This window comes from Rhinopithecus roxellana, chromosome 16, assembly GCF_007565055.1.
Source record: "Rhinopithecus roxellana isolate Shanxi Qingling chromosome 16, ASM756505v1, whole genome shotgun sequence".
NCBI lineage: Eukaryota > Metazoa > Chordata > Mammalia > Primates > Cercopithecidae > Rhinopithecus > Rhinopithecus roxellana.
The window spans coordinates 34,530,730-34,557,270 of record NC_044564.1 but is presented as its reverse complement, the minus strand read 5'-3'; the positions used below and the strand labels follow the sequence as shown (position 1 = coordinate 34,557,270).

General features: G+C 43.1%; 1 protein-coding gene across 1 annotated transcript in view; it reads left to right on the top strand.

Moving 5' to 3' along the window:
• AGTPBP1 (ATP/GTP binding protein 1) overlaps window positions 1–26,541 on the top strand; it is a 204,845-nt gene that overhangs the window by 31,847 nt on the left and 146,457 nt on the right. Inside the window, exon 3 of the mRNA XM_010378074.2 lies at window positions 24,390–24,514. Within this exon, the coding sequence (XP_010376376.1) occupies window positions 24,390–24,514 (125 nt within the window). The remainder of the gene's footprint in view (window positions 1–24,389; window positions 24,515–26,541) is intronic.

Here is a 26,541-nt window from a genome sequence, read left to right as displayed (position 1 = left end):
GTGTTCTTATTGTTCAACTCCCACTTATGAGTGAGAACATGTTACAAACCATTTCTTCTTATACCTTGGTTTTAGCCCAGTGAAACTGGTTTTGGATTTCTGATCTCTAGCCTGTAGTACAATAATAAGTGCATGTTGTTTTTAAGCAGTGAGGTTAGTGGTAATTGGTTACAGCAGTAGTAGGAAACAAATACTTTCATATGGAAGTATTAGGAAGCTAATGTCTTTCAAGGAATTTGTTCATTTCTTCTATGTTGTCCAATTTAGTAGGCATAAAGTTGTTGAAGTATTCTTTTATCTTTTTTGTTTTGTTTTGTTTTTTTTTTTGTTTTGAGACGGAGTCTCGCTCTGTCGCCCGGGCTGGAGTGCAGTGGCCGGATCTCAGCTCACTGCAAGCTCCGCCTCCCGGGTTCACGCCATTCTCCTGCCTCAGCCTCCCGAGTAGCTGGGACTACAGGCGCCCGCCACCTCGCTCGGCTAGATTTTTGTATTTTTTTAGTAGAGACGGGGTTTCACCGTGTTAGCCAGGATGGTCTCGATCTCCTGACCTCGTGATCCGCCCGTCTCGGCCTCCCAAAGTGTCTTTTATCTTTTTACTGTCTAGCATTTATAGTGATGTTACTTTTCTATTCCTAATATTGGGAATTAGTGTTTTGTCTTTTTTCTCGATCAGCCTGGTTGGAAGTTTATCAGTTCTACTGATATTCTCAAAGAAGAAGCTTTTGTTGATTTTCCTATGGTTTTGTTGATTTTCCTATGGTTTTGCATGTTTCTTTGATTTCTATTTTAATTTTTATTATTTCCTGACTTGTACTTACTTTTGAGTTTCATGTGCTCTTTTTTTCTTATTTTTTACATTGAAAGCTAAGGTCATTGATTTGAGACATTTCTGTTCTACTATGGACATTTATTACTGTAAATTTCCCCCAAATACTGTTTTGGTGATATCCTGCTAATTCTGATATACTGTATTTTCATTCAGTTCGAAATAACTTCTGATTTCCCTTTTGATTTTTATTTGATCCATGGGTTATTTAGAAGCTTGTTATTTACTTTCCCAATGTTTGAGGGGTTTCTAAAGGTTTTGACTGACTTTAGTTCCATAGTTGACTTGATTAGTTATTAGCATGATGTATTTTTTCTGTTCTTTTACTTTTAGCCTATTTCTATCTTTATATTTAAAGTGCATTTCTTGTAGGCAAGGTGTATTGTGTCTACTTTTTTTTTTTTTCTAAATATACAGTCTACCCTTCTCTGTCTTTTAATTGAGGATTTTAGATCCTATTTATTTATTTATTTATTTTTGAGATGGAGTCTTGCTCTGTCACCCAGGCTGGAGTGCAGTGGGGCGATCTCGGCTCACTGCAAGCTCTGCCTCCTGGGTTCACGCCATTCTCCTGTCTCAGCCTCTTGAGTAGCTGGGATTGCAGGCGCCTGCCACCACACCCAGCTAATTTTTTTCTTTTGTTTTGTATTTTTAGTAGAGACGGAGTTTCACCGTGTTAGCCAGGATGGTCTCGATCTCCTCAGCTCGTGATCTGCCCGCCTCAGCCTCCCAAAGTGCTGGGATTACAGGCTTGAGCCACTGTGCCTGGCCCTGGATCCTCTATATTTACTGTGTTAAAAAATATCATCTTACTATTTCTTTTCTTTTCTTTTTTTGTTTTTTGGAGACAGAGTCTCGCCATGTGACCCAGGCTGGAGTGCAGTGGCCTGATGCTGGCTCACTGCAACCCCTGCTTACCGAGTTCAAGCAGTTCTCTGCCTCAGCTTCCCAAGTAGCTGGGATTATAGGTGACTGCCATGATGCCCGGCTAATTTTTTATATTTTTAGTAGAGATGGGATTTCAGCATCTTGGCCAGGCTGGTCTTGAACTCCTGACTTTGTGATCCACCCGCCTCAGCTCCCAGAGTGCTGGGATTACAGGTGTGAGCCATCGTGCCTGGCCTATTTATTTTCTATATGTTTCATTTTTTATTCTCTTCTTCCTCCTTTTCTTCCTTTTCTTAAATTAATGAGTATTTCTTCCTGTTTCCATTTCATCTTCTCGTTGGCTTAGCTCCGTATTAGCTAGAACTCTGTTTTGTTTTAGTGACTTTTATAGGGTTTATACTATACATCTAGTACACTTATCATAGTCCATCTTTTAGTGATACATCACTTCCTACATAGGATAAAAACCTTCCATAGGCCGGGCGCGGTGGCTCACGCCTGTAATCCCAGCACTTTGGGAGGCCGAGGCGGGTGGATCACGAGGTCGGGAGACAGAGACCATCCTGGCTAACATAGTGAAACCCCCTCTCTACTAAAAATACAAAAAATTAGCCAGGCGTGGTGGCGGGCACCTGTAGTCCCAGCTACTGGGGAGGCTGAGGCAGGAGAATGGCGTGAACCCGGGAGGCGGAGCTTGCAGTGAGCCGAGACCGCGCCACTGCACTCCAGCCTGGGCAGCAGAGCGTTTGTACTGTTTGTCATACGCTTACTGTTACATACGTTATAGACCCAGCACAGTACTTCGTTTTAGTTTAAATAATTATCTTTTAGAGAAATTTAAATAATATATAGTATCGTTGTCTTATCACTCATTTTCTACTTCTTTTTTTTCTTTTTTAAAGAACAGAGATAGGGTCTTGCTATGTTGCCCAGGCTGGTCTGGAACTGCTGGTTTCAAGCTGCCCTCTCGCCTCAGCCTCCCAAAGTGCTGGGATTACAGGTCTGAGCCACTGCTCCTGGCTTTCTGGCTGCTTGCTTTTTTTCTGAAGATAATTCTGTTGTCATACTTGTCTTTGTTCTTCTGTGTATAACCTGTCTTTTGCTATGTGGCTGCTTTTCCCGTTTTCTTTTAAAAATCACTGATTTTGGAAGGTTTGATTATGATGTCCCTCGATATAAGTTTTTTTTTTTTTTAAATGTTTCTTGTACCTTTAGTTTATTGAGCTTCTTGGGTATGTAGCTTATCAGAATTGGAAAAATTTTGGCCATAATTTTATTACATATTTCTGTTCTTTTCTGTCTCTCTTCAGGAACTTCAGTTAAATGTATATGTCTTTCCTTGAAGTCGGTCCACAGATCACTGCCCTGTCAAATTTTTTCTCTTAATTCTGTTTTCTCTCTCTTTTATTTTGGATACTTTTTATTGCTGTATCCTCACGTTCACTCATCTTTTTTTCTGACACATAAAATTTGCTGTTTTTCTCATACAAAATATATTTCATTTCAGACATTGTAGTCTGATTTGGGTCATTTTAATATTTTTTAAGTGACTAAGGTTTGCACACATATAATATAGTTACAACACTTAATTTGATATCCTTGTTTGTTACGATGTTTGTATCTATTCTTTGTTCAGTTTGATTGTTCACATTATAGATTGTACTTAGCTGTTTCTGTGCATGCCTGGTAACTTTTGATTGGTGAATTTTACCTTCTGCTGTCCTGGACATTTTTGTATTCTTTAAATATTCTTGAGCCTTATTCTGGGAGGCAGTTAAGTTACTTCAAAAAAGTGTGAATCTTTTGAGTCTTTCTTTTAATGTTTGTTAGATGGAACTGGAGCTATTCTCAGTCCATCTGACTAAATTATTCCTTACTACTGAGGTTAGACCCCTGTGTGTACTCTATCCAGTGCTCTGCTAATCATGAGATTTTAAAATTTTGATTGGTGGGAACAGACACAATTCCCTGTCCTGTGATCACCTAGCAGTATTACTTTGAATCCTTTCTGATGATTTTTTTCCCTAGTCTTGGGTAGTTCCCTCACGCTCCTGCACTGATCTATATTCAGCTGTATATTTGAGGGAGGCTTTCTGCAGGTCTCTAGAGTTTTTTCTGTGCAGCTGTCTCTCCTCTGGTCGTCTCTCTTTGGAATTCTAGCCATGATGGCTTTCCTGGACTCTTAGCTTTACCTCCTTAACTAAAGAAGTCTGTTGGGCTGTCTGGGTTCTGCCTTCTTACATTGCCTGAAACTGTCAAGGCTGTAAGCTGGGGCAAGTACTTGGTTTACCTCATTTATTTCCTGTCTTTCCATATTGGTAGGATATGGAAGCCCAAGGCCACCTTTAGTTTTCAGGTGGTAAGTTAGTGGATTTATTTTATTTTATTTTTGCTTCTGTCTTATTTAACTTCTAAGCAGAAATTGACATTTCTTTTAGATGTTGTCCCTCCTATTTGAAACGTATTTCAGTTGGTTTCCGTGGTACCATTGTCTCTTGTTTTTCTTCCCACTTCATTCGCCACTGCTTCTAAACCTACTTATGGGACTTTTTACTCTGTAGGACCTATAAATAGTCCTCAGGACTCAGTCCTAAACTTTTTCTCCTTTTAACCTATACAGTGTCCTTAGACAATCTTATTTGAGTCCTATTGATTTAGATGTCATCTGTAGTGGAGACCAGTCCCTCTGTATCTCCATGCCTGTTAAGTATTGCCAACCGGGAGTTTAATAGTTGTCTCCCACATAATGTGTTTCCCCAAATTGAGCCTCTGCAGATCTTTTCATCCTCTGGTGTTACTCTTGACTTGGTGAAATGACATTCTAACCATGCACAAGTGCAAGCCGTAAATCTGGGAGTCATCCTTGACAATCTTTTTGTTTAGCACTCTTCATCCAGGCTACCATGAATACTGTGTTTTGTATCTATCACTAAAAGTAAATCACTTGTCTGTGTACTTCTCCATGCCCATTGTTGCTACCTTGACCAGGCTTTTATCATCCCTTTCTAAGACCACTGTAATAGTCTCCTTAGTTACTTCTCTGCCTCTACTCTTGATTCCTTTATGTAATCCGTTCACTTCACAAGAGTCAGGAGGCCTTTAAAAATTGTGTATCTAAACTTCCAGTTTGAATATCATTGAATAATTCTGTCTTCCCCATCTCTTCCTGGAAATTATTTAAAATACTCAGAAAACTAGGAGGACTAAACAGCCTGATTCTTTGAAAATTCAGTGTTTGGCAAGATTAGGAAACATTAGCTGCAGACTCAGCAATACATATAAAGGCTGCCAAATGCAACTGGGACATTGGGCAGAAGCCACTTGGGAGGAAGTGAAGATAAGTACACGTAGGGACCAGAGGGCTCAGAATAGCAGAGCTCAGAAAGCTCCAGCACAGATATACTTGTTGAAGGCTTAGGGTGGACCCTAAATTGTTTTGCAGCAATTTGACAACTCACTGTATCTGGGTTGTGCAGAGATGGGAGAACAGTATTTCATGGATGGGACTGGTTCAGAGAAGCAGATCAGACAGGCTATTCAACAATTATGTAAACCAATAGCATGTATCCAAAGCAGCCTGTCTCTGTGACAGCAAAGGAGAGAGCCATTCAATTGTGAGACCTAATTAATTTGAAATGCTACCCTGGTCTTCCTTCACCTCCCATCTTTTTATAGGAACTTATACAAGTTACCGATCAAGGAAAATTCAGCTCATTCCATGAGTAATTAAAAGGTACTGTTTAAAAAAAAAAAAAAGGAGAAACAGAGAGTTGTTACTAGAAATAACATTTTTAGGAAGCAGGTGAAAATTCTTATGAAATATTTCACTACAAATTAAAAAATAAGAAAACTGATGATGCAGTTACCTCTGTGAAGATCATAAAACAGAAACAGATAGATTGAGAGAGGATATTGTGAGTCAGCAGGAAGAGATGAAATGTGAACTGGCAATACTTAAAACAGAAGAGAAAATATCACAGAAAGGACAATTAAATTAGCAGCAGTACGAAAGTAGATAGATGCTATAAAAGCACAGTAAAACACACGAAGAATAGTAATGGAAAAAGTGAACACAATTTAATGGATGTAAACAAATGATTAAAGGAATTAGAGATAAAAGGTTAGATGTGGAAGACTGGAAAAAGAAGTCCAGTATACTTGTAACTGTAATTTCCAAGGAAGGAATGGAAACAGTAGAATAGAATGTGTTATTTAAAAGGTATGTTTTTAGAAATGTATCAAGAAAACTTCTGGTTGAGTGCGGGGAGGGAGAAGGAAGAATGATGACTTAAAACACACAGGCTGTGTCAGAGAAAACTGCACAGAGAAGGACATAATGCTAGATAGCAGAACATGTTCTAGAGAAGTTTTAGACCTTAAAGATAGTCTTTTGGGTAGCTAGGTAAAAAGATAAAATTATATGGGGCAAAAAGAATCAGGCTGCTTCTTTTTTTTTTTTTTGAGACAGGAGTCTCGCTCTCGCCCGGGCTGGAGTGCAGTGGCCGGATCTCAGCTCACTGCAAGCTCTGCCTCCCGGGTTTACGCCATTCTCCTGCCTCAGCCTCCGGAGTAGCTGGGAATACAGGCGCCCGCCACCTCGCCCGGCTAGTTTTTTGTATTTTTCAGTAGAGACGGGGTTTCACTGTGTTAGCCAGGATGGTCTCAATCTCCTGACCTCGTGATCCGCCCGTCTCGGCCTCCCAAAGTGCTGGGATTACAGGCTTGAGCCACCGCACCCGGCCCGAATCAGGCTGCTTCTAACAACAAAGCCTGTTCACCTTGAATTTAAAACTCTCTTGAACAACCTGAGTCAAAGAGGAAATAAAAACAGACATTTGAGAATATCTTGAATACAGTAATGAAAGCAGACACTAACCTTTGGAAACAGGTGAAGCAGTTCCCGTAAAGGAATTCACATTTTTTCCTTTCCTGATTGACCTATTGGTAAAGATAGGTAAAAGGTAGTATATCTAAGTTGATCTCATAGAAGTAGAGAGTGGAATAGTGGGTATGGGGACTTGGAGAGGGTTGTTTTCCCTATTTGTAAAGCAATCTGTCAGAGTCTGTTTTTGTCCTCTGTCACGGTGTTTGTACATTGTGTTGCGTTCATGGTGTTCCTGATGTGGACTGTTTGATCACCCCTACAATATAGTAATTGATGTAATTCTTTATAAACATATATTTTGGTTCAGATAAAAAGTTGGCTGGACGCGGTGGCTCATGCCTGTAATCCCAGCACTTTGGGAGGCCAAGGTGGGTGAATTACCTGAGGTCAGGAGTTTAAGACCAGCCTGGCCAACATGGTAAAACCCTGTCTCTACTAAAAATACAAAAATTAGCTGGGCATGGTGGTGGGTGCCTGTAATCCCAGCTACTCAGGAGGCTGAGGCAGGAGAATCGCTTGAACCAGGGAGGCGGAGGTTGCGGTGAGCTGAGATTGCACCACTGTCCTCCAGCCTGGGTGACAGAGCAAGACTCCATCTCAAAAAAAAAAAAAAAAAAGGCCATGCGTGGTAGCTCGTGCCTGTAATCCCAGCACTTTGGGAGGCCAAGGCGGGTGGATCACTTGAGGCCAGGAGTTCAAGACGAGCCTGGCCAGCATGGTAAAACCCCATCTCTAATACAAAACTTAGCTTGGCGGCACATGCCTGCAATCCCAGCTACCCTGGAGGCTGAGGCACGAGAATCCCTTGAACCTGGGAGAGGTAGAAGTTGCAGTGAGCCGAGATTGTGCCACTGAACTCCAGCCTGGGCGACAGAACAAGACCTTGTCTCAAAAAAGAAAAAAAAAAAATAGTGTGCTTAATATGTATAGCAATGTATTAGTTTAGATATTGGCTAAGCTGATGTAATAGATACCTCAGAATACAATGGCTAAATAGTCAAGCTTATTTCTATTTTATTAACCTAGAGGTGGTTGTTCAAGGGTGGCAGAATGGCTCTGCTTTTCCTGAATATGTGACTTCTATCTCTGGGTCCAAGGTGTTTTCTCTTGTTCTCACCATATCATAGCCAGTGGGAATGCAGAAAGGATGCACATCTTATTCTTAAAAGCAAAACTTGCGAAGTGACTCACATCTTATCTGCCTATATCTCACTTGCCAGGACTTGGATACACGGCTATGCCTAGTGTGGTAGTCACAAGGGCTGGTCACATATATTTTAGTTCTCTTTATGGGCACCTGGCAGGGTTGTATTGTTTTTTTTTTTTTTGAGGTTCATCTGTGGCTGTGTGACTTGCTTTAGCCAGTGAAATGAACTGAAGTGATATTTGTCATTTCCAGGTGAGAGCTTTAAGAGCTAGTGCACTATTTGCCACATCTCTCTCTCTTTTTTTTCCTCTTGGTTTTGCGAAAATGAAAATATCTCTGGCAGCCTACGTCGTTGAATGAGTCTCCTGCTGACTTGCGCTGTACGTGTGATGTGAGCAGGAATTACACTTTCGTTATGTTGAATAAGCCAAGGGGATTGTGGAGTTGTTCGTTTTGGCAGTATAACCGAGCCCAGAAGTACTCAAGGTGTTAGCTGTGGACCTTAGAGGAATGCGGTCACAACCGTTTTAATAGTAGTACTGAGAGATGATTTGCTTTATTTGCGCTCATTTTCTCATGACTATAAAGTGCTATTTTCCAGAGGCCTCATGATGTGTGATACTGTAACAGATTGAATGCAGAAGTAGGTATGAAACTCTGTCTTCTACTGAGCCAGACATTAAAAGAGATTTGTAGTAATGTAAAACACTGCCGCTCTTCTCTCTAAATTTTTTCTTTTTTGGTAAAATACAGATACCATTTATAAAAATGTTATGTAACCGATTTATTATTTTAAGTGATTTAATGATGAATGAGTACTTTAACATTTGTTCAATTTTAATTTGTATTATGGTAAAAAGAAATCTATTCCACATAAAGTAGAGGAAAACAAAGTTATGTGTTTAATATTTGGAGAGAAACAGTAAAAATGTGATTAAAGCCAGAGTAATAGTTATAATTGAGCAGAAATTTCTGAAAGATAAGGTGCATTTTGAAAATAAAGCCATATTGTTTGAAATTGTTTTACTACCATGCATCCTGTGTAATTCTAAAAGTTTTGTATATTTTTATGGGTTTTCTTTTTGCTGCTTTTTTAAAACCGTATTTATGAGGAAGTCTTTATTACCTGCATTTGATTTACTTTGTAAGGTGAAAAAGGTAGTGCAATTTATTTATAATGTGAATATAGGTTTTATATCCCTTGCCCTTACTTAGGAAATTATTTGTTGCAGAGACAATATCTGCATATCATTGGGACTTTTGCAATATTCAAGAAAATTTACATTTTTAGGAAAATAGCTCCAAGATTGAATATAAACTCAAAGAATCAAAAGCAGCATGAGACCAATACAATGAAACAAGTACTTGAGTGATGATGTCCTTAAAATATTTATTTGGGCTGGCTGTGGTGGCATGTGCCTATGGTTTCAACTCTTTGGGAGGCTGATGTGGGAGGTTTGCTTCAGCCCAGAAGTTTGATCATCCTGGGCAGCATATAGTGAGACCCTGTCTCTTATCAATAAATAAACGAAATTATTTTTAAAAATATGCATTTGAGCCGGGCGTGGTGGCTCAAGCCTGTAATCCCCTCACTTTGGGAGGCCGAGACGGGCGGATCACGAGGTCAGGAGATCGAGACCATCCTGGCTAACACGGTGAAACCCCGTCTCTACTAAAAATACAAAAACTAGCCGGGCGAGGTGGCGGGCGCCTGTAGTCCCAGCTACTCGGGAGGCTGAGGCAGGAGAATGGCATAAACCCAGGAGGCGGAGCTTGCAGTGAGCTGAGATCCGGCCACTGCACTCCAGTCCGGGTGACAGAGCGAGACTCCGTCTCGCGAGATCCGGCCACTGCACTCCAGTCCGGGTGACAGAGCGAGACTCCGTCTCAAAAAAAAAAAAAAAAAAAAATGCATTTGAAGTAACTTGATTTGATGTGTTTCACATTGATCATTTTTTCAATTCCGTAATTTTCTCACTGTTACATACATAACATTAACAATTACAAATGGAACCTCCCAAAGTTGGTCTCAGCCTTATTTTGATGCATCTAAAAATAGGGTTAGGTGTGTAATCCCGCACTTTGGGAGACCGAGGTGGGGGGATCAGGAGGTCGGGAGATAAGACCGTCCTGGCTAACACGGGTAAACCCTATCTCTACTAAAGAATACAAAGCAGGCCGGCGCTGGTGGCTCAAGCCTGTAATCCCAGCACTTTGGGAGGCCGAGACGGGCGGATTCACAAGGTCAGGAGATCGAGACCATCCTGGCTAACACAGTGAAACCGTCTCTACTAAAAATACAAAAACTAAGCCGGGCGAGGTGGGCGGGCTCCTGATTCCCAGCTACTCGTAGGCTAGTCAGGAGAATGGCGTAACCCGAGAGGCGGGGCTTTGCAATGAGCTGATATCGGCAACTGCACTCCAAGTCCGGCGACGAGCGAACTTTCCGCCTCAAAAAAAAAAAAAAAAAAAAAAAAAAAAAAAAAAAAAAAAAAGAATACAAAGCAATGATTTGGGCGTGTTTGCCGGGCGCTTAGCCCAGCTACTCAGGAGGCCGAGGCAGGATAAATGGCGTGAATCCGGGAGGCCGGAGCTTGCAGTGCAGATATCGCGCCACGGCACTCCAGTCTGGGCGACAGAGCCAGGCTCAGTCTCAAAAAAAAAAAAAAAGAAAAAAAGGAAAGGGTTAGGTGGGGAAGATACATTTCCCCCTCTAAGTGTCTTTATTTAACATTCTTCTGCTTTGCAGTGTAGTATCTTAAATTGCCTTCATTAGTAGCTTGCTTTCTTTCATTTGCATCCCACCACCCTCAGATTTTCCAAACCCAAAATGTAGTCAAATGGTAGAGCTGCCCTCTGGTGTTCACCCTCTGACTCTCAACGTTATTGTCAACCAACAGTCTTACAAATTTTAGAACTGAGTTGGGAAGTAGTTTGGAATATAATTTTGTTCCACTTTCCTTCCGTAGATAAAAATAAATTGATTTAACTGTTTATTTCCATTTATTTGCCTTTAAAAAATTTATCCATCATTTGGAAAAGCATGATTTTCACAAAGGAATCACTAAGATGCAAGTCGTTGTTTTATAGTGGTAAATTTATTTTAATTGGTGTAATTAATTTTAACTGGTCAGGGTTACTGGCAAAGCAAGCTCTTAATATTAGGACCTGTGTTCTATTCAGTGTGTTTTTTATGTTTGTGAGTTATGTTGAATATTTTGAATAGACGTTTTATTAACTGTTGAAAAAAATAGATAACCTTTTAAAAGAAAAATAATGAAAAACAAAATGGTCAGTTATTAAATTTTAGAATGTTGGTTTCTGTGAATGCAAATTTCTCTCTAATCTGGGTTACAGAAATTTTTAAAAAGATGTGTTTGCTCTCTAGTATACAGATTGTGGTGACTTATATACCGTTTCTCACCAAAAAGAACCAGATCAAGATCACTGAATGTACAAGATAAGCCTAAAAGAGCAGTTCTCAAACTTTTTGGCTTTAGACCCTTTTTCTCTTATAAATTAATGATACTCCAAAAAACTTTTGTTCATGCGGATTAGTTTATCTGTTGATAGTTATCATATAACAAATTAAAACCCATAATTTATCATATTGCAAATATTTATCAATTCATTTAAAAATAATAAACCCATTGCATAACATACAATGTTTTTGCATTAAAAATAACTATGCTTTCCTAAACAAAATAGATTTGGTAAGAAGAGTGGCATATTTTATTACATTTTTGCAGATCTTATTAATGTGTGGCTTAATAGAAAACAGATTCTCTTATCTGCTTCTGAGTTTACATGTTATATGTAAATATATATAAATGTACATATTTTTTGTGTGTATTGTATTGTTGAAGGATACGAAGAAGACATATCTGGGTTTGCACAGAAATATATAGTAAAGGAAGGAGTGCTTTAGTAGCCTTTTTAGATTGTTGTCCTTCGATTTATGGTGGAGAAAAATAAAACTGTGTGTTCACTATTTGGAGAAAAGCAGTAAAAATGTGATCAAAGCAAAAATAATAGTTAAAATGCAGAACAAACAGTTTTAAATGGAAATGTGCTTTGGAAATAAAGCCATATTATTTGAAATTCAAATTGAAATTGATATTCCTTGATATTACACTAAAACTTGGTAAGTGGTAGTGTCTGAAAGGTTAGTTATGATGTGGAATCTGAAACCATATTAGTGAACTTTTGTACTCTGTTACATTAAAATCTGTTGGTCTGTCTTGCACTTAAAATAGTTCTTTTACCCATGTCTGATTTTGTAACACCATGCATTGGTCATTCGGTACTGATTTAGTTATGCAAATCTTGTAAATGTTGATTGATACTTTTTTTTTTGAGATGGAGTCTTGCTGTATCACCCAGGCTGGAGTCCAGTGGCACAATCTCAGCTCACTGCAGCCTACATCTCCTGAGTTCAAGCGATTCTCCTGCCTCAGCCTCCCAAGTAGCTGGGATTACAAACGTGCCTCCACGCCTGGCTAAGTTTGGTATTTTTAGTAGAGACAGGGTTTCACTGTGTTGACCAGGCTGGTCTGGAACTCTTGACCTCAAGTGATCTGCCCACCTCGGCCTCCCAAAAGTGTTGGAATTACAGGCATGAGCCACTGCGCCGAACTGGGTTGACACATTTTTTTACACAATATTAAAAAATTATATTTGTTAATATCACCATTGATTTTATGAGAAAATTCTTTAAATATTGAGACACTGTCAAGGTCATTATGGTAGATCAGTGTTTTCCAAAATTCCAATTTTTGCTTGAAAGCTCAAATTTTATCATCAGTGACAAATCTATTAGGTGTTTCCTTTGAAGTGACAGGTTCACTTTGCTTATCTCCATGAAAAGAAAATGGCAAAGGCCAGGCATGGTGGCTTGTGCTTGTAGTCCCAGCACTTTGGGAGGCCAAGGTGGATGGATCACTTGAGGTCACAAGTTCGAGACTAGCCTGGCGAACGTGGTGAAACTCCTTCTCTACTAAAAATACAAAAATTAGCTGAGTGTAATGGCTCATGCCTGTAATCCCAGCTACTCGGGAGGCTGAGGCAGGAGAATTGCTTGAACCTGGAAGGCGGAGGTTTCAGTGAGCCAAGATTGCACCATTGCACTCCAACCTGGGTGACAGAGTGAGACTCTGTCTCAAAAAAAAAAAAAAGAAAAAGAAAATGTCTGGCAAAATATCCCACTCTGAATAATCATTGTTTGTCCATCGTGTTTTTGAAGTAAAAATGATGTTCTGTGGAAAAAAGTGGCTGGTTTAGCTTGTCATTCAGACAGTTGCATGTATTTTCTTCCCAGATAACCATCATATTTCAATATGCAGCGGAAATGTTTTTATGCACACAGAATATTAAGATGATGTACACTCATGGGTAAAGCTGGCATTCTCTTTAAACTACAAATTCATGGTGAATTTGTGAAAATAGTCAGTGAAAACGGTCAGTGAAAAATGCATTGACTATTAGAACAGTTTGGTATCACTACCTTCATTTTGCTGCAATGCCAACTCTTTACCTGTCATTGCCTTTGGACCATCAGTGCAAATGTCAACACAATGTCAAAGGTAAATAATATGTTAGTATTTTTATGAAAATTGTCTTTGGCCTTGCACATTTTCTGAAAGGGTTTCAGGTACCCTTAGTGGTTTTTTTTTTTTTTTTAATTTTTATTTATTTATTTATTTTTTATTGATTTATTTTTTTTGTAGCTCTGTTTTATTTTCTGTGGTAACAAACATCTAAGAATCAGATAAAACAAGGGGCCTCTGAGCATCCAACGGCCAGGCCAGTACAGGCTGCCCATAAGGCCCTCACAGGAAAGCAACTGTGTCAGTTTTCCTGGTTTTGATATTGTCCTATAGTTATGTGATATGTAACCATTGGGGAAACTGAGTGAAGGTTACAAAGGACCAGTCTACTATTTTTGCAACTTCCTGTGAATCTATAATTACTTCAGAATAAAAAGTTAAAAAAATTATTGTGTGGAAATGGATTATTGGGCACAAGAAGGGAAGCAGACTAGTCACGAGGTTGTGAGAGATGAAAATTGCTTGGATGTGGGTAGTAATAGTAGAAATGGAGAGAAGTGAATGGATTTGAGGTGTTTTAGAGATACAGCTTGTATTGCGTTGCAGTGTGGAAAAGGGAGTCTAGATACTTATGTTGAGCAACTGAATTCATGTGAATTTGAGAAGGTTAAGATTGGAAGAGGAGTAGGTTGAGAGGAGGAACAGAAGTTTTATATTGGGCTCGTTAGGTTGGTGAAGCTATCAGAGGTTGAGGCTGCTGTTGAACGTAGGAACCAAGCAGCATACAGATAATAATTACAGCTGTGGGATTAGATGGGATCACTCAAGACAAAAGTGTAGTGAGTGAAGAGAAGTGGCCTGGGACAGAGCTGCTGGGGGAGACGTCAGTGTCTAGAGGTGTGTCAGAGGGGATCTCAAAGAAGGGGCGAGAGGAGGAAAATCAGGCGAGTATAGAGTCATTGAATCCCAAAGAAGAAAGTGTGTTAAGAAAAGAGGAGATAAGGCCGGGCGCGGTGGCTCAAGCCTGTAATCCCAGCACTTTGGGAAGACGAGACGGGCGGATCACGAGGTCAGGAGATCGAGACCATCCTGGCTAACACGGTGAAACCCCGTCTCTACTAAAAAATACAAAACACCAGCCAGGCGAGGTGGCGGGCGCCTGTAGTCCCAGCTACTCCGGAGGCTGAGGCAGGAGAATGGCGTGAACCCGGGAGGTGGAGTTTGCAGTGAGCCAAGATTGCGCCACTGTACTCCAGCCTGGGTGACAGAGCGAGACTCCGTCTCAAAAAAAAAAAAAAAAAAGAAAAAAAGAAAAGAGGAGATAACTGGTTTGTATGGTGCAAAGATGTGAATATGTTGGGATTAGAAGTGACCACAGGAGGCTTTTGGGAGATCTCAAGAGTTCAGAAGGCAACCTGGTGGTTTGAAAAGTGAACAATATGTGGGGAAACGGAGAGAGCAGTACATACTTCTCTTTGGAGGAATATCAGAGAAACCGCTGGTAGGAGCTCCTAGATCATACTTGTGCACCTACAAATCTGATTAATTGAAGGGGAAAGATAGATGAGGGATCAGAGAAAGTATAATTGAAAGAGAAAGCAAGTACTTTGAGAATGAAAGGGACTGGGAGCAAGTGTATGAGTGGATTGTTCTTTGAATCTCAATGTACCAGCCAAATAGAGCCCGTTAAAAGTGAGAACATGTAACTCTTCTGCTCAGAAATTTCCCATCTCACTCATTGTAAAAGCCAAAGTTCTTAAAATGGCCTACAGGCCTCTAAGCAATCTGCTATTTTTCTCTGTTCTCTCCCATGCCTACCCCCAGCTCTGACCTTGTTCCTCACTGTCTCCTCCAGCCACACTGGCCACCTTATTGTTCATAGAACATAGCAGGTTTGCTCCTGCCTGGGGGTCTTGGAGCTTGCGCCTCTGTTTTTCTGGACAGCTCCTTTTGCCGGTGTCTGCATGGCTTACTCACTTACTTCTTTCAGGCCTTTTCTTAAATGGTACTTTTTCAGTGGTCTTCTCTGACCATGCTGTCTAAAATTGTCTCTCTGTCCCTGCACTTTTTATTCCCCCAATGTGCTTTTTCTCCATAGTGTTTTGTTTTTCTAAGACCACCAGAGCGGGTACAAAAGAACAAGCGACTAGGCAAGGGTAGGAGCAAAACTGCAAGTTTATTTTGGTCACCTAGCTTCAAGGGAAGAAGGTGGGTAGGGAGAGGTCTGTTGGCCCCCCGACAAAAGGGGCCCCCAGAGTCCCGTGCAGCTCTCGGACGGAGTTCCCGCAGTCCTAACATCCCGACAGGAGTGGAGGACTGAGGAAGGCCGCGCGTGGCGTGCCTCCGGAGCGGCTTTTCTAGGAGTGGGAGGGCAATAGGCGGGGCACAGGCGTGTCAGGGGGCGTTCCACAGGTGCGACCAGGTAAATCTTGGTCTCTTCAGATTGACATCACCTGGCGCATGCCTAGTTGGTCTGCACCTTCCCGGGTTGCTGGCTGGATTTTCGCGCGCGCGGGAAAAGTTGGGGGGGGATGAAGAACCCGGAAGTGCGCCATCTTGCCTCTGTTCATCCAAACAGTTTAACCTTTTATTGATAATAGTGATAAGGGGCGCCGTGGTCTGTCTGGCTACTTCCTGCTGTTAAGGGGCGCTGTTAAGGTCGGGGCCCATGGTTGGCATTTGGACGTACGGATGAAGAATAAAATAAAGCACAGTATTAGTATAGGAACGAGGTATGGAAGCATTTGAGGGTTTGAATGTTAGTGTCTGCTAGGCCTGACTTGCTAACATAATAGCAGCACTCTTCTCTAAGGAAGAGACAAGTGCCTCCTTTTTCAGCTGTAAACAAGCCTAGGCCTTGCCTGTTTTGGGCAGCTACTTAGGCTATTGAGGTAGTTCGGCGCTGCAGGGAGGCCAGGCTTTCAGCTGATTCCAATAACTAGAGGGAGGAAAAACAGCCCGTTTTGACGGGAGTGGCGTAGTGGCATGGAAAGTTGCTGGAAAAGCTCTGCTACTTCTGCCTGGCTGTATAGAGTTAGACTGGGGACCAAGGACACGGGGACAGAGGGATCAGTTAGTGGCTGTATGGTTAAGAGTTTTAGAGAGAGATCAGTTGCACGAGAAATAGCCTTCAATGGGGGCTGTTTTGGCCTCCATTGGGTGCCTGAGTATGATTACCTCAGGATGAATTTGGAGTTGAATAACGGAAAGGAAGAATTGGGCAGTGGAGATGTTCGATGAAGGTTAGGAGACGGGAGAACCACTGCTCTGGACTATTGTCTGGAGGTAGATATGGGTCTGGGGTTATGTATTGAAAGTCTGATAGGTTTATGTAGAGGATGGTGAGAAAGCGAGCTAAGCGCCAGGGGTCAGGGAGCATGAACTAGTTAAGAAAGTTTTGTAAGTTTGAGGCGAGTGGGGGAAAGTTGAACTGATGTCCACTGATTGTTCCCAGTGGGGGCCCTTTTTAGCTGGGAAATATGAATCCAATGCGTGTGTCCTAGGAGTTTTGCTGCTGTATGTGTAGACAGGAGGACAATGTATGGGCCTTTCCACCTGGACTGTAAGTCTTTGGCTTGGATATCTTTTATGTATACTTGGTCTCCAGGACTGAGGGAGAGATGTGGGTTGTAGGCATCTGTTGGAGGAGGGTGTGCTAACTCAGCGTGTTGTCTTAGGAGTTGTCTGAGAAGAGTGAGATATGGGAGGTAGTTCGCCAAAGGGGCTGGCAGGGAAGGTATTTGTTGGAGGGTTAGGGGCCGTCCGTAGACTAATTCGAACGGACTGAGGCCTGTTGGGCTTCGAGGTGCTGCCCGCAGCCGGGTCAGGGCTAAGGGAAGGAGAGTTACCCACGACTGCCGGGTTTCGATTGAGAGTTTGGTGAGCTGCTGTTTGATGAGTCCGTTAGCCTTTTCTACCTTACCAGAAGACTGAGGCCTATAAGGGATGTGGAGTTTCCAGGTGATGTGTAGGAGGGCTGCCACCTGTTGGACTACCTTAGAGATGAATGCTGGACCATTGTCAGATTGAAGAGTGACCGGGAGGCCAAACCTAGGAATAATATGTTCAGTGAGTATAGAGGCAACAATGTTAGCGGTTTCTCCTGTGGTAGGATAGGCCTCGATCCACCCGGAAAAGGTGTCCACAAGGGTTAAGAGGTATTTGAATTTTTTATGTCTTGGCATATGTGTGAAATCAATTTGCCAATCTTCACCTGGTTGGTGTCCTCTGAGTTGATGGCTGGGATGGGGATTACGCAATGCGCCTTGAGGATTTGCCTTTAGACAGGTAGAGCACTGCTGGTTGATTGTAAGTAAGTGTTTTTGTAGTGTTGGACAGTGGAGGAGGGGATTTAGGAAATCATATAAGGCTTTGGGTCCTATATGTAAAGAATTATGTGTGTCTGTTAGAATGGTATGGAGTTGTGTTTCAGGAATAACTAGTTTGTTATCAATATAGATCCAGTCACCTGTAGCTAGTTTGGCTGTTGGATTTTGTAATAGCTTAGCCTTTTCTTCCTGAGTGTAATTAGGGGCATACTGGGGGGAGAGAAAACAGGCAGAAGGAGGCTTAGGAGTGGAAAATCCGGCGGCTGACTTGGCAGTGACATCAGCGAAATTGTTGCCAGCTGCTACCGGGTTAGATGAAGTTTGGTGCCCTTTACAATGTATAATGGCTACCTTGGAAGGTGCCGACAGTGCATCTAGTAGTTTGAGTATTTGGTTTTTGTTAATAATAGGGGTACCGCTGGTGGTTAAAAACCCTCTCTCTTTCCAGATGACTGAATGAGTGTGTGCGATTAGAAAAGCATATTTAGAATCTGTGTATATGTTTACTGTTTTTCCTTTTGATAGTAGGAGTGCCTTGGTTAGCGCAGTGAGTTCTGCCTGCTGTGATGTGGTCCCTTGTGGTAGGGGTTTTGCCTCTAAAACTGTGGAAGAGGTAACTACTGCATATCCTGCCTGTCTGTTTCCTTGAGGGTTGATAAAGGAGCTGCCATCCACAAATAGGGTTAGTTGTGCATTCTGAAGGGGCTGGTCATGCAAGTGTAGGTGGCTGGGGGGCTGAGCCTCCAGAACCTCAGGACAAGAATGTTTAGTATGGGATGGTTTAAGAGAGCCTGGCAGTAAAGTGGCTGGATTTAGAGAGGAGCAAACTTCTAAAGTAACAGTGGGGTCTTCTATGAATAAGAGATGGAAAAGTTGGAGCCGGGATGGAGTTAAGTGGCTAATACTTTTATGAGAGATGAGATCCTGAAGACGGTGTGTGGAGAGGACTGTTAGATTACTGCCTCTAATGAGCTTTTTTGCTTCCTAGGTCAGGCAGGCTGCCGCTGCTAGCGCACGCAGACAGGGTTGCCAGCCTTGTACAGTTGGGTCTAGCTGTTTGGATAGATAGGCCACAGGACGGTGGGTGTTACCGACAGGCTGGGCTAAGAGACCAACTGCCACTTTCTGCCTTTCATCTGTAAAGAGTTGGAAGGGACGCTGGAAATCAGGCAGTGAGAGAGTGGGTTGTGAGAGAAGGCAAGCTTTTAAGCGGGTGAAATGAGTCGAGATTAACTTGGGGTTGGACAGAGGCCCATGTGGGGTTTCTTTAACTGCGGCATATAAAGGTTTGGCTAGGATTCCAAAATTGGGGATCCAATGTCTGAAGAAACCTATTAGACCTAGGAAGGATTGAATTTCTTTTGCATCTTGAGGGGGAAGAAGGTTACGTATTAGGGCCATGCGGTCGGTAGTTAGTGACCGGGTTGTTGGGGTGATTTCAATTCCTAAGTATATGACGGTTTGGCAAGAAATTTGGGCCTTGTGTTTAGATACTCTATAACCTAATGAGCCTAAATGGTTGAGGAGAGTTGCAGTGTCTAGAAGAGAGTCTTGTTTGGTAGGGCTACAGATTAAGAGATCATCTACATAATGCAGAACTTTGCTATTAGTGAGAGGGCAGGAGGCAAGGTCTTTTGCTAAGGCCTGACCAAAGAAATGGGGGCTGTCCCGGAACCCTTGTGGGAGGACTGTCCACGTCAGTTGAGTGGAGGTATGTGTGTCTGGGTCCTCCCATGTGAAAGCAAAAAGGAACTGGCAGTCTGTGTGTAGGGGTATGGTAAAGAAAGCATCCTTAAGGTCTAGCACAGTAAAATAAGTAGAATTGGTGGGGATATGGGACAGAAGGGTGTAAGGGTTGGGAACTACAGGGTGCGTGGGACGGGTGGCTTCATTGACTAGCCGAAGATCCTGTACTAACCTATACGTTCCATCTGCCTTTTTAACTGGAAGTATTGGAGTGTTACAGGGGGAATGTGTGCGGACAAGAATATGTTGGCTAAGTAGTCGCGTGATAATTGGCTTTAAACCTTGTAGATGTGTCGGAGAGAGAGAGAATTGGGGGCGGTTTGGGAAACGAGTGGGATCTTTGAGCTTGACGAGAACTGGTGGGTGGTGAGCAGCTATGACCGGGGTGGAAGTGTCCCACACTTGAGGGTGTACAGAAATAGGGAAGATGGGGGTTGGGGGCGACATAGGAGGAGCCTGTGCACTTGCACAAAGCATGAGCAACAGCTCATGAGGGGGTTGAAGGGGAGTGGATGAGTTGGTGGGAATGTATATGGAGGCCTTTAAGGTGCTCAGGATGTCTCGGCCTAGTAAGGGGGTAGGGCATGAGGGTATAATGAGGAACGAGTGCGCAAAGTAGTTGTTGGCCAGGCAGCAATTAAGGAGTGGAGTTTTTCGTGGGGTGGATGGCTTTCCGTCTACTCCTACTACAGAGATATTGGATGGAAGGCTAGATCCAGAGAAGGATGGCAAAACAGAATAGGTAGCCTCGCTATCTATTAAAAAATCAATTGTCTTACCCGCTACCAGGAGAGTTACCCGCGGCTCGGCGAGGGTGATGGGGGTCCCCGAGTCTCGGCACCTTCAGTTGTTGTTGTCGTCCAGATGTAGGAGCTGGAAGGAGCTCCCAGGATCCTGGGAAAGGGGGTCACGTGGAGACGCAGCACCTGTTCTCAGGGTGGGGCAATCAGACTTCCAGTGTCCTCCCTGCTGGCAAGCAGGGCAGGGGGTTGCTGGTGGACGAGGCTTAGGACATTCACTGGCCCAATGTCCTGACGCCTTGCACTTATAGCAAGGCTGCGTTGGGGCTCGGGGACCTTGCGGACACCTGTTGGCATAGTGTCCCGCCTTGCCGCACTTATAGCAGGCTCCTTTCGTGGCCTTGGAGTCTGCGGAGTATGTGCTCTCTGGTCTGGGGTTACAACTGGGCTGTAAAGCCGCTGCTAGGAGCTGGGCCTTCTGTTTGAGGCGTGCCTGTCGCACTGCCTCAGCCGTCTCCTCTCTGGAGTTATAGACCTTAAAGGCTAATTTAACCAGGTCTTGTATTGGTGCCTGAGGACCATCCTCTACCTTCTGAAGTTTCTTACGAATGTCAGGAGCTGATTGAGAAATGAAATAAGACGCCAAAATGGTGGCCCCTGTGGGGGAGGCCGGATCTAACCGGGTATATTGGGTTAGAACCTCAGTCAGCCTATTTAAGAATGCGGCTGGATTTTCTTCTGGATTTTGAATAATTTCTTTTAATTTGTTAAAATTTACAGTTTTGTTTGAGGCTGTTTGCATACCAGCCAACAAACACTGAACCATTATGTCTCGCCTACGGCGCCCAGGCTGGTTTGCTTGATAGTTCCAGTCCGGGTCTGCCGAGGGGACTGCTTGCTCCCCTAGTGGGATGGTGGCGTCAGTTAAATGTAGTTGGTTGGCGTGCTGCCTGGCGGCCGCTAGGATGCGCTCTTGCTCCTCAGGGTTTAGGGTGGAGGTTAGGATAACCAGGAGGTCATGCCAAGTCAAGTCATAGGCCTGACAAAGGTATCTAAATTCCTTTATGTAGACGGTGGGATTAGCTGAGAAATCCCCTAAACGCTTTTCAATTTTGGAAAGATCGGCCAAAGAAAAAGGGACATGTACTCTGACTACCCCCTCCGCCCCAGCCACCTCTCGCAAAGGTGCTAACACTGTAGGAGGGTGTGGGGCAGGAATGGAGGCATCAGCAGGGCACTTAGAGCGGGTGTGTGCAGAGACAGGAGACTCAAGACAGCCAGTTGGGGGCCCCGAAGGAAGCACGGGACTGAGTGGATTACTAGTAGGTAAGGAAGAGGAAGGAGGAGCCCGGGCGGAGGGAGGAGAAGTATAGGGCGGAAGTGAGGGAAAGCCTAGATCCTCCGGCTGAACAGAAAGGAATGAAGACTCCTCTTTTTCGGGTTCCTGTGAGCCGGCGTCCTTGGCTAGCATAACTTGGGCCAAAGAGCATCGGCTACACAGGTCGGGACGAGAGCGTAAGGCCCAAAAGCCTTGTATGTACGTAATTTCAGACCACTTGCCTAGCCGCTGGCAGAAATTGCTGAGGTCGGTCAGAACATTGCGATCTAGGGTGCCCTCTGGTGGCCACTGAGACTGATTGTCTAGTTTGTATCGGGGCCACGCCACAGTGGAAAGGAAAATTAACCGCTTCCTCCTAAGGTCTTGTTCAAGCTGTAAGGTTTTTAAATTGGCTAGGAGGCACCCTAAGGGGGTGCTCTTTGGAAATTTGGACTGGGGGTTTCCCATTTGTTTCCTCTTTACCGACACAATGGACCCAATGGACATGGGAATGGATCCCTGCCTGGCTTCAAAGCGTCCTTTGGAACCAGCAGAGACAGACGAGAGGCTCTTGAAGCCTAAGTGGAGATTACCTTCAGGCGGACGTCTCCGTCCTGAACGGGTCTCCCGAGCCACTTGGTGGCTCCAAATGGACCCCGGACCTGCGCAGGATTTCTGGCCGAGGGAGGTAAAGAGGAGACAAGGGCACTTACCCCAGAGAGGCCATGGGAGTGAGGGAAGCGGGTCTCAGGTCCTGGTCCGTCTGCTGCGTGGGAGCAGGAGGAGGTTCCTCAACCCTTAGAGGCCTGAGGAGGGGTTTCCTCCCGGGTTTCGGCACCAACTGTTTTGTTTTTCTAAGACCACCAGAGCGGGTACAAAAGAACAAGCGACTAGGCAAGGGTAGGAGCAAAACTGCAAGTTTATTTTGGTCACCTAGCTTCAAGGGAAGAAGGTGGGTAGGGAGAGGTCTGTTGGCCCCCCGACAAAAGGGGCCCCCAGAGTCCCGTGCAGCTCTCGGACGGAGTTCCCGCAGTCCTAACATCCCGACAGGAGTGGAGGACTGAGGAAGGCCGCGCGTGGCGTGCCTCCGGAGCGGCTTTTCTAGGAGTGGGAGGGCAATAGGCGGGGCACAGGCGTGTCAGGGGGCGTTCCACAGGTGCGACCAGGTAAATCTTGGTCTCTTCAGATTGACATCACCTGGCGCATGCCTAGTTGGTCTGCACCTTCCCGGGTTGCTGGCTGGATTTTCGCGCGCGCGGGAAAAGTTGGGGGGGGATGAAGAACCCGGAAGTGCGCCATCTTGCCTCTGTTCATCCAAACACATAGTACTTCCCATCACCTAACATATAAAATGTACATATTTGCTTATTTGACTTGTTTCTCACTGAAGGGGTGGCCTGCCCCTCCACACCTGTGGGTGTTTCTCGTTAGGTGGAACGAGAGACTTGAGAAAAGAAATAAGACACAGAGACAAAGTATAGAGAAAGAAAAGCGGGGCCCAGGGGACCGGCGCTCAGCTTACAGAGGACCCACGCCGGCACCGGTCTCTGAGTTCCCTTAGTATTTATTGATAATTATCTTTACCATCTTAAAGAAAAGGAAGTGGCAGGATAATAGGATCATTGTAGGGAGGAAATCAGCAGTAAGACATATGAACAAAAATCCCTGTAACATGAATAAGTTTAAAGGAAAATGCTGTGCCTTGAGATGCACATGCAAACTCTCCATAAACCTTTTAGCAGCATTGCTCCAGCAAGTCCCGCCTTATTCCTAAAGGCGGTTTTCTCCTTGCTCAGTAAACAAAGCACACAATGGGTTTTACACCGAGATGTTCCATTGCCCAGGGACAGGCAGGATTTTTAACCAGCAAGCTGCCTTTAGGCACTTGTTTTAACAAAGCACATCCTGCACAGCCCAAAATCCATTAAGCCTTGAGTCACCATAGCACATGTCTCTTGCAAGGACAAGGTTGGGGGTAGGGTCACAGATTAACAGCATCTCAAATACAGAACCAAATGGAGTCTCTTATGTCTACTTCCTTCTATATAGACACAGTAACAGGCTGATCTTTCTTTCTTTTCCCCACATCTCACCATAAGAATGTACACTCTGTGCGGGGTAGGAATTTTTGCTTGTTTTGTTTACGCTATATTGACAATACCAAGATGAGTACCATATGTACAGTTTTTCTTTTTTTGAGATGAAGTCTTGCTCCGTCACCCAAGCTGGAGTGCAATGGCACAATCTCAGCTCACTGCAACCTCCGCCTCATGGGTTCAAGCAATTCTCCAGTCTCAGCCTCCCAAGTAACTGGGATGACAGGCAGGTGCCACACGCCTGGCTAATTTTTTTGTATTTTTAGTAGAGATGGGGTTTCACCATGTTGGCCAGGCTGGTCTCGAACTGACCTCAAGCGATCCACCTGTCTTGGCCTCCCAAAGTGCTGGGATTACAGGTGTGAGCCACTGCGCCCGGCTTGTGTACAAATATTTGTATGATAAATAGGAACAGGGAAGAAAGAACATAGGTGGAGGATAGGTAGGCTTAAGGATTTGGTGACAGGAAAGTGAGTGTATTCTTGCTAGATTTATACCAGTTGTGAAGCAGGGCACTAACTGAGAATGGAGTGGGATGGGAAGAAGGATTATCAGAGTTTTGAGGACAGCAGAGTAAGTGTAAAAAGTCTTTGAGAGTGGAAACGTGAACTTTCCAGGATGTGTTGTAAGGTTACTGAACAGGGTTGAGGGGATATTTGTGATTTGTGGTTTTCTGAAATAGAATGTGTTTCTCACTTAAGTCAGTAGAATTTTAACAATATTAAGCTATAGAACAGAGTAAGGAAGTGCAGTGTGTAAATGCTTACTGTTTTTAAAAGAATAGAATTGTTTTTTAAACAGTGATCATTATAGTATTGAATTTACACCATTGATTTAGAATGTGCCCTAACATCCTACATTCTTTTTAGCCTTACCAATAATTCTAGGATCGTGGGACTCCTGGCTCAACTGGAGAAGATCAATGCTGAACCTTCAGAATCAGACACTGCCCGATATGTTACATCAAAAATTCTTCATCTGGCTCAGAGTCAAGGTAAACATTGATCTCTTCTTTGTTTTTGAAATGCTTTTTAAATTCTTTAAAAGTGGATGCTAAAAATGTTCAAGCTTCTAATGAATGGTTGATTTTCCACAAAAATTGAACTTTCAGTCTGGACCCGGTGGCTCACACCTGTAATCCCAGCACTTTGGGAGGCCGAGGTAGGCAGATCACGAAGTCAGAAGTTCGAGACCAGCCTGGCCAATATGGTGAAACCCCATCTGTACTGAAAAATACAAAAAGAAGCTGGGTGTGGTGGCATGCGCTTATAGTCCCAGCTACTCGGGAGACTGAGGCAGGAGAAACGCTGGAACCTGGGAGGCAGAGGTCTCAGCAGTAAACTGAGACCAGCCTGGGTGACAGAGCGAGACTCCGTCTCAAAAAAAAAAAAAAGAGTCAAACTTTCTCAAATTGACTCAAGAATAGAAAACTGAATAACTCTGGAGGAACTTGATCTTCAAAGCATTGTTTCTAATAATGATTACAATTTTACTTATATATGATTGCCACCCTCCAGTTTACAGACAGTACCAAATTCCAGTGCTATTTGATACAGATTTTTGGCAAAAAGATATCAAGTACCATAGAATATTGGTTATTATGTGGTCCTCACTTTGAAATTCAAGCTCTACCATTTAGTGGTTGGGTACCTTAGGGAAATTATTGAATTTCTAGAATGTATAATAGCTATACCATCTCTGAAGTAGAGGTCACAAATATCATGAGATTGTCATGAGATTTACATGAGAAGCATATAAAAAGAATGTTTAAAATGTTCTATAAATGTCCTCTGTAATTAGACATTATTTTTATATTTTATGATGGTAATAGTACTAAATTGATTTCAAAACCCTGACGGAGTACACAAATAGTATTGACTTTGTACTTAGGAACATAATGTGAAAAGGCTCAAATAAAACATTAGGGAATTAAGTCTATACATGGAAATATGAGTATCATTGTTAAAGAACACATTTCGCTGGGCGTGGTGGCTCACGCCTGTAATCTCAGCACTTTGGGAGGCCAAGGTGGGTGGATCACGAGGTCAGGAGATTGAGACCATCCTGGCTAACACTGTGAAACCCCGTCTCTACTAAAAAATAGAAAAAATTAGCCAGGCGTGGTGACGGGCGCCTGTAGTCCCAGCTACTTGGAAGGCTGAGGCAGGAGAATGGCGTGAACCCGGAAGGTGGAGCTTGCAGTGAGCCAAGATTGCCCCACTGCACTCCAGCCTGGGCGACAGAGCAAGACTCCATCTAAAATAAAAAATAAAAAATAAAAAGAACTCATTTCAGTAATGCAAGATGGTTTAATATCAGGAAATGTGTCAGTATAACATTATCTGAACAGGTCAAATAAAATCCACCTGATTATCTTAATAGATAGTAAAAAGGACTTTGGTAAGACTAAAAACTGTGCATGATTTAAATAAGAGAAAACCAGCAGCTGCTTTAATATTTAACAATGCACATAAAAGGTATTTCTGTTAGAATTAAGGTTCAATAATTATAAACTTTATTTAATTTTTAAAAACTTCATTATTCTGGAGGCTTAGGTCATTCAAATAAGATGTTTGGCAGGCATTTACTGTTTCAAGAGCTCGGTATCTGTTCACCCTTTTTCTTGTTCATAGACACTTTTATTTATTTTGCTCACTTCCTCCCATGTAGCCCATGCATTTAGGGGATAGTTGACACCACCCCATTGTTTCTCACGTAATTTAAAATACCTGTACCTTTGAATTAAGAAATCCACTGTACTGGATTCCAGGCTCTGGAAATATTGTACTTATTAACGAAGGCAACTAATGAACAAGGATGTTCATTGTATCAGTGCAAAATTAAAGGTGCCAGGTATATTTACTGCATTGTCATGTGAAATACCTCCTCCTTGAAAAAATCAAACAAAAAACCCAACAAAAGCAAAAGAAAATGAATCCTTCAGACCTATAGATAAACACTTTTGTCCATGGCTCCTACCACGATAGACTCTTCTTTGTGTCACAACCTAGAAGCCCCTAC